The sequence below is a fragment of the Talpa occidentalis genome, unplaced genomic scaffold, assembly GCF_014898055.3.
Source record: "Talpa occidentalis isolate TD23 unplaced genomic scaffold, MPIMG_talOcc4v2.1 talOcc4.11, whole genome shotgun sequence".
Taxonomy (NCBI): Eukaryota; Metazoa; Chordata; class Mammalia; order Eulipotyphla; family Talpidae; genus Talpa; species Talpa occidentalis.
Window position 1 is genome coordinate 94,384,614 of NW_023601104.1, and position 15,517 is coordinate 94,400,130.

Below are 15,517 nucleotides of genomic sequence, written 5' to 3' on the forward strand. Positions count from 1 at the left end.
GGGGCTGGCCGCCCGCGGGGTGCTGGAGCCGCCGCCGGCCCCGCGCGCCGCGCAGGAAGGGGCGGGCAGGGGAGCGCGGCCGGCCGTGCCGGGCCTGTCCTGCCGCCCGTAGCCGGCGCCGTGGCCTCCTTTCGGCTCCCGCCCTCGCCCTCCCGCGGGCGCGCCCGTCACGCCGTCCGTGGGGCAGGGCCGCGGGCGCACCCCCGGGGGCGGCTGGCGGCGGAGGCTGGGGTGGGGCGCGCTGAAGCCCACGACGCCCCGCGGGCGGCAGCATTCGGGGCCCGGGACCCGCGCGGGTCGCTCGCCGACGGCCGCGATTCTACCCGAGGTAGCCCGGGACGTGCCGGAGCCACCGCGCCCCGCCCGGATGCGGGCGGTCCCCGCGGCCGCCCCCACACCTGGCCCCGCCCCCGCCGGAGGCCACGCCCCGGGGTCCCCCACTTGAGCCTCGCGCGCCGGCCGGGCGGCAGGTGCAGCCGAGCCGAGTCGTGCGCCGCGCGCTCCGAGACGCGCCCCCGGCCCCGCCATGGGCAACAGCGCGGGCCGCAGCGACTTCGAGTGGGTCTACACCGACCAGCCGCACACGCAGCGGCGCAAGGAGATGCTCGGTGAGGCCCCGGCCCCGGCCCCGCGGCGAGGGCCACCCCGAGGGCGGTCGGAGCCGCCCGCGCGCGCGCGCAGGGGCTGTTGCTGCGCGCCCGGAGGCTCTGCGGGCTCTTCCCGACCCCCGCTCCTCCGCCCCTCCGCCCCCAGCACCCCCGCCCGGGGTCCCCAGGGCCTCCCCGCCCCGGCTTGGATCCCCTGGTGTGTCAGCCTCGTCTGGGATCCGGACCCCAGTGGGGATCGGCGCGCGCCAGGGAGCGCGTCCCGGCCGCTGCCTCCCGGCCGAGGGACACCGCCTACTCGCAGGGCAGGTGCTCCGCGTCCCTCGGGGCGCCTCGGGGCGCCGCGCGGGGTGCGCGCCGGTGAGGCAGCTTCGCGGTGGTCTGTCCTCCGCCCGCGGGGCACCTGCGTGCGGACCTCCGGGTCCCGCGGGCCCCCCAGAAGCCCCCAGTCCCCCGGAGTACTCAGGAGCCCGCGAAGAATGCACAGGAGCCCCAGCTCAAACCTTGTACCCCAAACCCGTCCATTCTGCCCCATCTTCAGAGCTCGACACGCAGGGGCCTGCCTCTGTCATTTAGGGTCGCGGCAGCCTTTTTTACCGACATGGCCCCCCACTCTGCCTCCTCTTTCATGATCCACATCGCCAGCTCCGCAGGGGCGTCTCCGAAGAGCCACAAGTCCATCAGGGCGAAAGCCAGAGAACAGCTTGTAGTGGTTGCGGGTTGGGGGGGGCACTCCCCACCAGCTCCTGCGCCCCCAGCAGAGCTGTCCCCCTACAGGTGACAGTGGTGTCGCCGTACCCTCAGGTGCACTGGGGCTGGCAACCGTCACCAATGAGAGCGACAAGTGACACCTTTTCTTTGACGGTTTAAATGGCATTTGTCTGATGGTTGGTTTCATTGTTGAACAGGTGTTTAAATTTTCTTCTCTTGGGTAGTTTTTGCTTGTTGGTACTTCCAGCCTTTACTTAGGCGACGTTTGTCTTTTGTGTAGCAAATATTTCCCCTTTACGCATATGTGTCTTCTGCTGTTTTTCCTTAAGTGCACTGGAGTGCTTCGGATTCTTCCCTCTGGCATCTTGCTGACCCCGGAGACTGTGGGGCCCCTACATTGTCTGGGTGCTGGCTTCACTAGGGGTGTGGGCCTGCCCCCGCTCCTGCACGGTGCGCACGCCCGCCCCCTGCCCCAAGCCTCGGGGCAGAGCCCACGACACCCCCAGGCTGATGGTCCTGTGCTCTTTAACCTCGTCCTGGGGCGCCACATGCAGCAGCGGACTTTTCACCTTCCTGCCCTGGGCATGTGAGGCTGGACCGCTGTGGCGGGGGCTGGGGGTGGAGACCTTGGGTGGGCTTGTGCTGTCCTGGCTTTCTCCTATGAGGTGTGCATAACCCTGCGAGGTCTGTGGTTTCCCCAATGGCAGAGCCTCTCCCATGCCCCTCAACTTCTGGGGGGGTCGCACCTTAGTGATCCTGTGGTTCCCTCCCTCCCCCCCCCCAGGGAGGTGTCTTGGCTGCTCCCCATAGCAGTCCGGGCAGGGCTACCTTCTCCCGCTCCCTCCCCTGTCCTCCAGCGCCCCTCACAGGCCCATGGGCCACCTGGTTGCAGGTGGAGAATCAGGGAGACATTCTGGGGCAGCAGCTTGAGGGGCCACCCAGAGCTGTGGGGAAGGGTGGAGACTGCGCTGCAGCCCTGCCCAGCCCGTTCCCAGCCTGCACAGTGGGCACAGGCCTGCCTCTCAGGGTGGGAGGGGATGGCGCTGCGAGCTGGCGTGGGGCAGGTGGCACCCGGCTCAGGACAGGGAGCTTGTGGAGCAGGGTGGCCCGAGGCGGAGAAGCCTGGAGAGAGCGAGGTCACTTGCTCTGGGGAATGGGGCCACCTCCAGGCCCACCCGGCGCGCGCCGCCTCCCGCACACCCAGGTCGTGCTGATGCACCTGGAATGTGTCATGCTCTGCCCACTGGGCTCTTGCCAGCTGGGTGTTGTCTCCCTGCGCCGCCCGCTCGCTCTGCTCTGTCCGGCCTCCCACAGGACGGCCCCCTGGTCCCTGCATGAGGTGGTCTCCAGCTCCCCAGCCCCCTCCGTGGCTCCAGCCGGGGGCTCTGGTCTCTGGGTGCGGGTGGCTGAGTTTGCGCTGCGGAGCTGCTCCTTAGCTCTCCAGCGCTTACTCATTAGCCCTGGGCCTCTGGGCAGGGCAGTGGACGGATGAGGAAGTTGAGGCTTGGTTGCGTTTGGGGAGGTTAATAATAGTATTCTCCTTACGCATTTGTTGTGCGGATTAAATGAGGTGGTGTTACGTGCTCACCCGGACGCTGCCTGTGCCAGCTGTGACGCACGCAGGCCCCAGCTCTCTGCAGGACAGGGGGCCTTCTCATCCCTCTCTCCTGACACCCACGCCAGCCCCAGCTCAGAAGTCCTGTCTTGGCAGAAGGGGCGGTAGAGTGAGGCTCAGAGTGGGGGGTGAGTGGTCAGGGCCGCCCCGTCGGCTGCCGAGGCCAGGTGGGCCCACAGCCGTGCAGCCCCAGCCAAGCTTTGGGGTTAATGGATGCTTAATAAAGATCCTAATCTCGGAGCTACAGCCAGAGGTCCTTCCAGGACCGGTTGTGGCTGCCGGGCTCGGGCTCGTAGGGCGGGCCAAAGTCCGCTCAGTCCTGCTGGGTGTGGCAGGCTCCCCTGGTGGGGGGCTCCCCAACCCCTCAGCAGTCCCTGAGAGCTGAGGCCCCTGCGCGGGAGGCAGGCACAGAGCAGGCCTTGTCCCCTTGGTGTTCAGATTGCAGGCCAGGCTGGGCCGGCGGAGTAAGGGGCAGGCTTTATCTGTTCAAAAACAAAGTTTTGTGATTTTTTTTTGCTTACGAAATCGGGGAACACACATGGTAAGAAAAATTCAAATAACCAAATGAGAACAAAAGGGGAACACACGGAAGTAAGACTTGGCGCTGGCTGGCCTGTTTGCTCAGGAAGGGCCCTGGCGGGGACTCCGGGAGGGTGTGATCCAGCGCTCGCTGGCTGGGGCTCGGGAACCTGCCACACGCCTCGCCCCGCCCCAGAGGCGCTGCTTGGGTGGGGTGCAGGGCAGGTCACAGGGTCATTTTCTGCTCCCCCTACCCACTGCTGTGCCCAAGGAGACCTTGCGCTCCCACAGCAGGTGCCCACAGCGGGGCTTGCAGGCCTGTGTCCCCACAACTCCCAGAACCCAGAGGCTGTGGCAGCAGCTCCAGTTGAGCCCAAGGCCTCAGGCCAGAGCCCCGAGGCCTGGGGCAAGCCCCCAGCTCCACTGGGATGTGAGCAGAGCCCAGGGCAACAGTGTGAGGAAGGGAGGTGAGCTGTGCCCCTCCTTGGAGGGGAGGGGTGAGGGAGGCAGGGCCCACAGCAGCACAGCCCATGGGCTGTCTCTCAGAGGACCCCCCTGGATTCCATTTGGCCTGCTAGTGCCCTCTCTGCCCTGTCCTCAAGGCCCTCTGCTGGCTCCCCTGTCTCTGCCTGGCCTGGCGGGCACCTGCACGCTCCACCCCTGCACTTTCTTCTCACTCTGCTCTCAGAGCTGCCCCCCCCATCATGCCGCTGCACCTGCCTGCCGCCATCAGCTGTCCCTCCTTATCCTCCTGCCAGGTGACCTGCACTTTCACCTTGTGACTTTTGCCTCCATCTATAAATCTGTATTGATTCTTTGGGGTGAGTAGTTTAATAATCCGACTCCCTGATTCCACCCTGGGCTGCCCCGTTACCATGTCCTCGGGCCTGGTGCATGCAGCTGCCTGAGGGGTTGGACCCACAGGGCAGCGGTTCTCCCACATGCTCTTGCTGGCTCCTGGGGCCTGCCAAGAACGGGGTGGCCGAGCTGAGGACCTGCCAGCTCCAACCCCATGCCCGCAGTGCCAACCTCGCCAAGTGCAGTTTGGAGACACCCATTTTAATTGGCATTTCTCAGTGCATCAGTGAGGCTGGGGAGCACCTGCGTGTAGCCACGCTACCTTCTTTGGGGAGTTTTCTGTGCATGCCCTGGCGCCTATCCCCAAGGGGTCGTCTTTCTCTCGATTGGTCGGGTTTTCTTTTTTTGTTTTTTAAAGATTTATTTCCTTATGCATACAAGAACTGGGGTATAAGCCAGAGGTGAGGGGGTGGAGGGTGGGGGAGGGTTCACCATGGAGAGGGGAGCAGAACAGGCTTTGTGGGGTGCTCCACGTGCTCCCTGCTTGGCCCACGCCCCAGGCGGTCTCTCCAGCCTGTCCTTGGCCTTGGCACTGGAGCGCTGTCTCCCTCTGCCCCACAAGCTGCGACACAGCATGGTCTGCAGACCCGCCGGGACCAGCTCTGCCGCTGCTCACACGCGCGCACGCCAAGAGCCAGCTCACATGCCCCTTGCCGCACGCGCTGGGTCTGCCGCGGCCGGCCTTCACCCCACCTTCTGTAATTCACACCGCATCCTGGAGGTGTGAGTTACATGCCATAAAACTCTCATTTTAAAGGCCCAGCCCAGGGATCTTTAGTAAAGTTGCATAATCCAGTTTGAGAGCATTTCCAGCCCAGTGTCTCGGGACCGCGACGGCCCTCTCCTGGCACCCTCTGCCTGGACATGCCTCACCTCGTCTTGGCCCCATGGGCTGTCTCCACGCACCCCCCTCCCCCGCGCGCTGGCCTGGGAACCTCTCTGGTCTCTGATCCTGGGACCTTGAGCAAATATTTGCCTGTGAGAAACAAGCAGGTTTAGCGAGTAGCAGGTGGGAGGGGGGAGTGCGGCTGCAGGAGGCGGGGGCCCTTGGGAACCCCGGGAGGAAGAGGCTTAGGAAGGAGGGATTAGAGGCTTTGTGTGTTAGATGCTTGTCCAGACAAAGTTACTCCACACCGGGGCAAGGCAGGGAGCACCTAGGCCTCCACCCAGAGCAGCTCTCAGCGGACAGGCCCGAGGGCCAGCCGGAAGCCGGGCCCCGGGCAAGCTGACCTGGGAGGCGGGCCGTCTGGGGCGGGGGTACTGGGTGATGAAAGGCCACGACAAGGCCCCAGCCATCTGCCAGCCTGTCTGCCATGGCCTTTGGCCTCTCTAGGAGAGTGGCAGCGGCCCTCACAGCGCCCAGGCCCCGGAGGCTAGATGGGGCAGCTTAGGTATTTGCTGTTTCCCTCGAGCCAGGATTGAATTTCCTCGGCCAGGCAGTTGGCAGGTGTAGTGGCAGGAAGGGCCAGAGCAGGTTTTCTATGATTCGAGCAGATGGGCGGAGGAGGGAGAGTCCTGGAGCCCTTGGTGGCTTTTGCAGGCTTTTATTGGGATTTACCAGGTACACGGCAGGCTGGGGTGCTGGGGGCCCGGGAGACTGGCAGGCCTCCCAGCCCCCAGCAAGTCTTCACTCTGTCTGGGCCCTCCGGCCTTCTCTGCTCTCGTGGTTCTCTATGCGCTCCGTGATGCCGCCCTTATAAGCCCAGTCTCTCAGCTCTGGTGTTCCCACTTACGCACGCCCACACCCCACTCCAGGTGCCCGCCATCAGGCATGCATTCAGGACCACAAAGACCCATCATCCATCCTGATGGCGCGAGGGCAGAAAAGCCTGATACTTTTTTTCACTTACCCCACAGCAGAGCGGCGAGTCAGCCTGGCCCCGCTCGCCACACTGTTAAGGGCATTCAGAGTGGCCCCGCTCCTGAGGTGGGGCTTCAAGGGGTCTCCTCTGAAGGCCCTGGGTGCCCTGTTGCCCTGGTGTAAGGGCAGGACAGGACACAGTGCAGGTTTTCTGATCCAGCAGACCGGGTAAAGGAGGAATCAGAGTCCTTAGTGGGTTTTTGCAGGTCTTTTATTGGGGTTCACCAGGCATATGGCAGGCAGGGGTGCAGTCCTCCCAGCCCCCAGCAAATCCTCACTCTATCTGGGCTCTCTGGCGTTCTCTGCTTCTGCTTCTGCTTCTCTGCTTCTCTCTCGGCTTCTCTTTCGGCTTCTGCTGCTGCTGGCGTCCCCGTGACGCCGCCCTTAAAAAGCACAGTCTCAGCCCAGGTGAATCCCATCTACCTATGCCCACACCCTGCTCCAGGTGCCCGCCATCAGATATGCATTCAGGACAAGGATCCATCATCTATCCTGATGGCGGGAGGGCAGAAAAGCCTGACATTTTTCCTTACCCTGCACCTGGGGTCCGCGGGTCTCAGCCTCACGGGTCTTGTGGGGCACCCTTCTGGCCGTGGTCCTGGGACCCGCCCCTCATATCTCCTGCTCTGCCTCCGCTCCGGGGCCTGGCCTCCCTGGCCGCTGCCAGCCTCCTTGGAGCTCCTCCTCCCCGCACGGTGGTCCAGAGGGCGGATCTGAGGCCCCTGGCCCCTTCCCCAGGGTCGCCACGCGTGGCCTGCATCAGTTGCCTCATTTTTAGTTGCTTCGAGCAGGGCCAGGCCTGGCGGCTGTCAGAGCCCGGACTGCCAGTTCTCATGGTCAAAGCAGGGGGCGGGGCGGGGGCAGACCAGCCTCCAAGACCAGCACCCTTGGCCCAGAGGCCGAGAGGGAGTTGACTCTCAGATCAGAAACCTGCTCAGTAACCAGGTCAGCTCATGTTGATCAAGGACTTGTACCCCCAGCTCAGAGCCTTCACCCCCACTTCCCAGATGCTGGGGAGGACGTTCCCTATCCTACTAGGTCGGCCTGGGGAGGGGCTGAGGGCCAGGCACCCCAGGCTCCGTAGGGGCCTCTCCTGAGCCGGGGGCAGCTGGGATTTGGGAAACTGTCAGGAAGAGGAAGAAGGGAGTGGGTTCCTGAAGGGGGCCAGGCAGGGGTGGGGCAGGAAAGGGACCCCATGGGTGTTTTCCTTGCTCCCCTACATCCGACCCTGCAGGTGGGACTTATTACTTTTGTTGAGTGCTAAACTTGAGGCCCACCATCCAAGTTCTCAGCCAGTGGGCTCTGTCTGCCCTGATCCCAAGGGCCATGGACTGGGGATCTGGTCCCAAGGCCCCAGCACATGCCAGTTCACTCACCTGGCGCAGGTGTGGCCTGCCCCACTCTCTACCCCAGGCTTGGCCTCCTTCCAAGAGGAAGTGGGGGGAGGGCTCACCCTGGGAGGCCTCTGATCATCTGGGCTCCCAGGTGTGCCCCAGAGGGTGGGCTGGCCCCTGTCCTGGGAGCTGGAGGGTGGGCTGCTCCCAGTCAGCAGTGCTGCACAGCAGGTGCGCCCCAGTGTCACCCCAGGTGTGCAAAGGCTGCGGACTTTGCATGTGATTTCCCTGGTGCCTCGCCCTGGCCGCCAGGAGGCCAGTTCTTCCCTCACCTGCTCACAGCACTCCTGGGTGCCCAGCCCCCGGGCCCAGCCTGCTGGAAGCCCCTACCCTCTGGTGTGTCCCTACCCACTCTGACCCCTTTTGGGGACAGGAGCAAGTGGGGATGAAGCCAGGCCCTGGCAACTCCCTGCCCTGAGTCGGGGCCTCATGCAGAGCCCACAGGCAGCCCTGCCCCCAGCCTGGGCCTTCTCCCCATCCCGGGCCGGCCTCCACCGTGGCGGGGCTGGCAGAATTGGGGTCCTGGGGGACAGGGCTGGCCCTCAGAGGGACGGGCAGGAGAACGGAGCACTGGGGTTAGCGGGGTCACCCCAAGGTCTCCTGGCCCAGCCTCAGCTGCTATTTCTGGAGCTTCAAACATGTGTGTTGCCAGACAGCTCCGGCTGATGCCTGGGGTGGGCAGGGCTGCTCCTTCTGGAGGCCTTTGCCAGCCTCCAAGGGTCACCTGCTCTCCCGTCCTCACACCAGCCTGGCTGGTGGGGTCCCCGTGCCCACCCCTCCCACCTGCTCTTCCTCTGTGGGCCACACTGGGCTGCTGGATGATCAAGGTGCCCTTCGAGTGTGGTCATCTGACCTGGGCCTGACGCCAGGTGCTGCCTCAGTCTCTGTCCATCATCTGACCCCTTTGCAGGTCATGGGATCAGGGCGTGGATATTTGGGGGGCTGTGATTCTGCCCCCACAGTCTTTCTCTCCAGCCTGTGAGCTGCATCCCTGCCCCCACGCTTTGCACCCACAGCCCCGGGCTCGAGCCTGTCCTCCCGCCAGGAGTTAGCAGCCGGGTGCCTCAGCAAGGCAGGCAGGGCCCAGGCAGCCCCACGAGGTCATGCCGGAGCCCTTGGCCTGCCCCTTGGTGTCCCCACCACCGAGCTGGACTGGGGGCTCGTGCGCACCCCTGGAGACTCCCTCCTCGGGCATGGCTACCTCCGGGCAGAGGCGGGTCTGCGTGCTTGCCCTGGCCAGCCAGCCGTGGGCACCTGTGCCTTATCTGTCCACCCCTAGTGACCTCCTTCTGGTTCAGAGTCAGAGCCTGGGGGCTGAGCCCATTCGCCCAGAATTGGGATTTAAAGAAATTATTTTTATTCATTTGAGGGTGTTTTTAGGGGGCACACTCCTGGGTCTGCTGGTGAGTCTACCATGAACTTCTTGAGGAACCACTGAATTGTTTCCCACAGCGGCCGCGCGTCCTGTCGAGTCAGTCTGGAATGTGCCCCTCGTGCTGATGTGGGGTCTCTTCCGGGCTGATGGGAGGAGTGTCTGTTCAAATCCTTGCAGGTTTTTAAACTGAGTTGTCTTTTTGTGGTTGAGTCAGAGGAAAACTTTCTATTTTCGGGAGGGTGACCCCTTGTCCGGAGCCGGGGTCTGAAGCCGCCCTGCATTCTCTCTGGTCCCCAGGGACGCCGTGGCCCGTAGCCCCTGTTGAGTGAGGCTGGGGTTCCCGAGCCCACAGGGCACCTCCCCTCCATCCCAGGCAGGTCCCTTTGCCCACCACGTCCTTCCCTGCACCCCCTCTGTGGCAGAGCATGGCTGGGCGGAAAATTCTTCAGGCTGAGTCATGGCTGGGCTCCGGCCTGCCCGGTGCAGGGCGGGCTGACCGCGGTGCCTGTGCAGGGTGCTGATGGCTTGTTCCTGGCCCATTCCAGTCGGAACCGGCCTCTGCGGCTGGCCTGGAGACCCTCTTCACGGGCAGGCCTAGGAGGTGGAGCCCAAGGGTGACCGGCTGCTCACTGGGCACAAGGGGTGGACACTGAAGGCCAAATCCCAGCCCTCACTGACCTCAGTTTCTCCACCTGCACCCTGGCCAGGCTCTGCCTTTGAGGTTCTTTCTGCTCTTGACTGGGAGCCGGGGCCGGGAAGTGCTGGGGCATCTGCACCCTGAGCACAGATGACGCCAGGGGGCCTGGCTCCTGCCTCTGGGCGCAGCTACCCTCTGCCGGACCCTGCCACCCAGCAGCCCAGGGCACCCCCCTCCCCGCTCCCCCCCCCCGTTTGGCCCAGTCCCATTGCTTTTTCCTTTTCTGTAAAACAAAATCCAGCACAAAAAGTACTAAAAGTACAAAAGATACGATAATAAACACCTCCCACCCAAAATAAATGCATTCAACATTTGATCCTATTTCCTTCGCCCTTGACTGTTTTAAGAACTGAAGCAGTTGAGACAAAGCCAGAGCCCCCGGGCCCCTGTGTCTGACACCCCCGCCCCTCTGAGGTTCCTGATGGAATTGGGGGTGCTCAGCCCCACTCGCCCCTCGACTGAGTGGAGTCGACAGGGCATGGCACTGTGCGCCATGGCCGGGCCGCTCTGGCTGCTGGGACCTCCACGACCCGCGGGGACCAGCCACCCAAACCCCCCCCCCCCCCCCCCCCCCCCCCCCCGTGCTGCTCTGTTTACCAGGGTTGGGGCCTGCAGAGGGCGGACTTCCTGGAAGTGGGAGTTTTTGCTTAGAACTCAAGCCAAGGGGGGTGGGGGAGGGTCCACGATACAAGGATAAAAGCTTAAGCTTAGTTGGCAGCCAGAGGGGAAGGTGAAAACCTGTTGGCAAAGCCCAGGGCACTGGTGTGCAGACTCCTGGCAGCTCGGTCTGCAGGAAGAGGGGCACATCCCCCGCGTTCAGGGTGGGGTCCACCGCCTCCCGCTCTGCCTGGGACTCCTGGGACTTGGTACCTATATTTTCGCAGGAATTTTAGGAGCGCCCGTTCACTTTGACGTAGGCCTCTCAGTCAGGGGTTTGCACCTGTCTCTGCCTTTTCTCAAGGAGAAATAAATTAAGATTTATTTATTTACACATACAAGAGCTGGGGATCAGGCCAGAGGCGTGGGGGGGTGAGAAGATTTACCAGAGACAGAGTGGGGAACAGAACAGGTGAATCCACTGAAATTCACTGCTGAGGGCGCAGCCGGGAGACAGGAGAGGTCCGCTGCGCCATGTGGGTCACCTCCCTGGCTGTGGATTGAACTCAGGCCGCAGTGGCTGGTGATAGCTCAATAGCTCTGAGACTTAAGCCCTGCACCACCAGGGAGGCCCACAAGCGGCTACTTTCAGATGGAAACTTAAAGTGCTTTTTCTCAATTGCCCCCACCTGCCCATCAGTCAGGCTCATTAAGGTAGCAATAGGTTCTAGGGGCCAGAGGCTGCTGCAGGTTTTGGGGGGGGGTCCCTTGATGGCCAGTTTATCTCCAGGTCCCAGGGCTTAAGGGAGGGTGGACTGTGGCAGGCACAGTGGGAGGGAGGGAGCTTAGAGGGAGGGGCGGGCCCTGCCACCCGAGGTCAGAGGGGCACGCTCATGCCTCTCCCACCCTCCCTCCTGCAGCCAAGTACCCGGCCATCAAGGCGCTGATGCGGCCCGACCCGCGGCTCAAGTGGACAGTGCTGGGGCTGGTGCTGGCGCAGCTGGCTGCCTGCTGGCTGGTGCGGGGCCTGACCTGGCGCTGGCTGCTCTTCTGGGCCTACGCCTTTGGGGGCTGCGTGAACCACTCGCTGACGCTGGCCATCCACGACATCTCCCACAACACGGCCTTCGGCACAGGCCGCGCGGCGCACAACCGCTGGTTCGCCGTCTTCGCCAACCTGCCGGTGGGTGTGCCCTACGCCGCCTCCTTCAAGAAGTACCACGTGGACCACCACCGCTACCTGGGCGGCGACGGGCTGGACGTGGACGTGCCCACGCGCCTGGAGGGCTGGCTCTTCTGCACGCCGGCGCGCAAGCTGCTCTGGCTGGTCCTGCAGCCCTTCTTCTACTCGCTGCGGCCGCTCTGCGTGAACCCCAAGGCCCTGACCCGCATGGAGGTGCTCAACGCCCTGGTGCAGCTGGCCGCCGACGCCGCCATCTTCGCCCTCTGGGGGATCAAGCCCGTGGTCTACCTGCTGGCCAGCTCCCTGCTGGGCCTGGGCCTGCACCCCATCTCGGGCCATTTCGTGGCCGAGCACTACATGTTCCTCAAGGGCCACGAGACCTACTCCTACTACGGGCCCCTCAACTGGATCACCTTCAACGTGGGCTACCACATGGAGCACCACGACTTCCCCAGCATCCCGGGCTGCAACCTGCCCCTGGTAGGTGGCCGGCCGCAGGCAGCCCTGGCCCAGGGAGGGGCTCCTTGACCTCACTGGCCGGCCACGTTCTCGGGGGTGGTCCCTCGGGAAAGGCAGGCCGCCTGGGCCAGATGCGCACTGGCTGGAGGAGGGGGAGTTGGAGGGGGGCTGAGAGGCATGTGCTGTGTGCCCTTGGGTGGCCACTGCCCTCTCTGCTTCCACTCCTCCTCTGCAGCGGAGGCGCACGGGGTGTGAGGCCCCCTCCCTTGGCTGGCGCCCGCCCAGCCCTGCTTACTCCTGCCGCTGCGCTGCCCTGTGACCCTCCACGGTCACCTCACGGCACAGACAGCAGGGCGGGCCTTTCCCTTGGGACCCAGGGGCTCGGCCTGCGTGGAAGCTCCCGGGCCGGCCCTCTGCCTTGGAAGAATCGGAGAGTTTATGCGGGAGAAAGGGGGGGATAGGAGGGGAGCCGGAGGGAGGTGGAGGGGGAAGTGTCACTGGTGCCTCTCGCCACAGAGCTGGCTGTCCCATGACCCTCGGCCTGGTGCCTGGCGAGAGGGAGGCTTGTGAGGGCTTGGGGGAGGGACGGAGGAGGGGACAGGGAGCTGGTGTGAGGCGGGGAAGCGGGGAGGAAAGGGAGGAAAGTTGGAGGGAGGACGGTGGCAGGATGGCGGGATCAAGCCCGTGGGCTACCTGCTGGCCAGCGCCCTGCTGGGCCTGGGCCTGCACCCCATCTTGGCTCCAGGGAGAGGGCGAGCACAAGCAGCGGCGCGGGCCGGTGAGATGGGCTGAGGTGGCCCGAGGCACGGGCGAGGATGCGCGTGGGAGGCCCTGCGTGTGCGCCCGCGTGCGCCCGCTGAGGCTGTGTGTGAGCACTGGGCCGGGCCAGCAGGGCCTGGAGTCTGCCCCGGCCGTGCAGCCCTCTGCGCCCCCTGTGCGGGCACCATCTCACAGAAGCTGGACGCAAGCCCTGCTCCTCCCAAGCAGTCATGGGCTCCCTGCTGGTGCCCGGCCAGCCTCTTGAGTCCCCAAGTCCCTGTCTCGGTTATAAGCAGGCCTGGGGCACTGGTGCCTCTTGGGGGAGGGGGTGGAGGGGATTGGTGAGAGGCTGGGTTGGTGCCATGGCAGGTGCTGAGGCTGGGAGCACTTCCTGGAGGTGCCGAGGGCACTGCGGGTGGAGGGGCCGTGGGGCTGCAGATGAGGGTGCTGAGGGTGGGAGGGGGAGCGGTGAGGGTGGGGCAAGGCCATGGGCCCAGCCCTGGCTTGGCAGGGCTCTAGCAGGACGAGTGAGAGCCAGCTCCCAGAGGCTTCTGAGCAGAGGCTGCAGGCCGGGCTTCTGGGTGGGGTGGGCAGGGTGGCTTTTGAGTCCTTGCCTCCGCTGGGTCAGAGCCTGCAGCGGCCTCCTCCCTGGGGCCTCGGGCTCCGTGTGGGCCAACCGCCCTCTGCCTTCGGGCCACACTGGCCTCCCCCCTGGCCTCGTGGGATATGGGTCTTCCCTGGGGGGGGTGACTGGGTGTGTGCGTGTGTGCGCACATGCTCAGGCATGCCTGTGTGCACACTTACTAGTGCATGTGTGCATTCTCACACAAGAGCATGCGTACCCACCTATGCACATGCTCACACCTGCTTGCATTTACGTGACACTCATGTTTGCAGTGCACATGCATGCACACTCTCCTGTATACTGAATGCGCATGTTGGTGCAACTGTGCATGTGTGTGGGCATGTGAGCACATGCACACCTGTGGCAGGAGTGTGTGCAGGGCGTGGCTTGTGACCTGGCCCCCTCTCGGCAGGTGCGGAAGATTGCGCCCGAGTACTACGACCACCTGCCGCAGCACCACTCGTGGGTGAAGGTGCTCTGGGACTTCGTGTTTGAGGACTCCCTGGGGCCCTATGCGAGGGTGAAGCGTGTGTGCAAGCTGGCCGAGGACCGCCTGTGAGCGCCCGCTGGTGCATGTGGATGTGGATGAACCCTGCAGCGCCCTGGCCACACTTCCTGCGTGGAGCTGGCTATGCCTGTGCCCCCACGGCCTGGGGCCTGGACCAGTTTGGCTGCATTCAGTTCCTGTAGCCTGTATTGCTGCTCTTGTCCCCAGAGCCCTGGGGACTGGCCTGGAGGCTGTGGACACAAAGGTCTAGAGCAGCTCCCAGCTTGCTGATGCCCATAGGCCAGACCCTTTCTGGGCCCCACCCGTGAGGCCTGGCCCTGCCTGGGTGCTGCCCTTTGGGCTCATTTCGCTGGTGTCTTGCCCTCAATTAAATTCAGCGTGTATTTCACACCCATGAATTGTCCTCCAGGAGGTGGTCTTGGCACCAGTCTGGGCCTCTGAGGACAAGGTCCAACTGGCTCCGGCAGGGTGTGTCGGAGACCTTTGTGCCCCCAAATCCCACCTGCTCCCCACCCTTCGGGGCTGCAGTTGCTTGCACACTGTCTATGCAGCGTTCCTGAGGGCCCTGCTGTGGGTGCCCAGTGCTGCGGGTGTGGGCAGCAGGAGGCCCTGCCTGTCCTCGAGGCACATGTGGCACCACAGCCCCCCATAAACAGCCTTGGGAGCCCGTCCCCGCTCTCCATCCGCCGAGCCCTGCAGGCAGTCTCCCCTTGGCGGAGTCCATGCCCTCCCAGCTCCACCTTGACCCCTCACCTGCAGAGCCTCCCCTGATCCGAGGGTCCCGGCTTGACACAGGGAGGGGTCTGTCCACCCCGTCCCCCAGCTCAGACGTGGCACTTGAGGTGATTCTCGCAGGATAGGACACAGGTATGCAGAGGCAGGAGCATGGGCGCAGCTTGAGGGTGCAGGCCGGGGCGTAGGGTCGCTGTGAGCCGGGAGGCGGCCCTGCCCTGCTGCGGTGGAGGCTGAGGGCACCGCTGGAACCTGGGGAGGCACTGCATTGGGGAGGGGGAGTCCTGGTCTCCCAGGGATGAGGCCCCAGGGCTGGGTATGGCAGGGCCTCTCAGCTGACCCAGGAGAGGTACTTTGCACCCCCGCCCACCCCACCCCCCTAACCCCAGGTGCTCAGCTGGGACTTCCTGCTGGGGATGGGAGTGGCTTCCCATGGTGCCAGGCACCCAGCTCTCCTGTGGCCTGAACTCCTGGGATGCCAGGGGAGGGGCCTTTGTTGTGCAAGGGAAGCTCTGCTCTACCCAAGCACCATGAGCCTGGCAGCTGCTCCTCTGAGCACCAGCTGCCCAGGCCGAGGGGAGCCCCTGCTTTCAGCTGCTGGCCTCCGGAGCCCCGTGTCTGCCGGTGGCCCATCTGCAGGGGCCTGTACAGGCCCCACCCATGAGCTGGAGGGCGCCTGGGGCAGGGCTGGTGGCGCTTGGCTAGGGAAGCCAGCTCCCCACTCCCAGCCGAGACCAGGGTCCAAGTGCAAAGGGCGGAGGAGGGGCCGCACTCACAGATGGAGACTGTGGAGCCCGCAAGAGCCGCTCCAGGCCTGGCAAGCTGCCCCGGTGGCTGCGCTCCGGCCGCTCACCAGCTGTGGGGCAGGGCCGCCCTCCTGCCCTCGGGTTGTTGGGGGTACTCAGTGGGATGATGTCTGTCCTGAGCCTGGCTAGAAAACGGTCACCCTCCTGTGGCCGTCGCAGGCGGCTGGGGCTGGGCGACCGCTGTGCCTGGTGGCTGTGGGGGGACAAGGCTTC

General features: G+C 64.6%; 1 protein-coding gene across 1 annotated transcript; it reads left to right on the top strand.

Annotated features, from left to right (window-relative positions):
* The first annotated feature begins 502 nt into the window (after positions 1–502).
* Positions 503–15,112, top strand: DEGS2 (delta 4-desaturase, sphingolipid 2). The gene is made up of 3 exons (XM_037503912.1): positions 503–608; positions 11,153–11,895; positions 13,671–15,112. The coding sequence occupies exons 1-3, from the start codon at positions 527–529 to the stop codon at positions 13,815–13,817; spliced, it is 972 nt and encodes a 323-aa protein (XP_037359809.1). The 5' UTR covers positions 503–526; the 3' UTR covers positions 13,818–15,112.
* The last annotated feature ends 405 nt before the right edge of the window (positions 15,113–15,517 follow it).

Bases quoted from the DNA above. Each gene is read 5' to 3' on its own strand.
- DEGS2 (XM_037503912.1), top strand. From the start codon at position 527: ATGGGCAACAGCGCGGGCCGCAGCGACTTCGAGTGGGTCTACACCGAC. The intron at 609-11,152 runs GTGAGGCCCCGG...TCCCTCCTGCAG, and splicing joins GCGGCGCAAGGAGATGCTCG to CCAAGTACCCGGCCATCAAG. The intron at 11,896-13,670 runs GTAGGTGGCCGG...CCCTCTCGGCAG, and splicing joins CGGGCTGCAACCTGCCCCTG to GTGCGGAAGATTGCGCCCGA.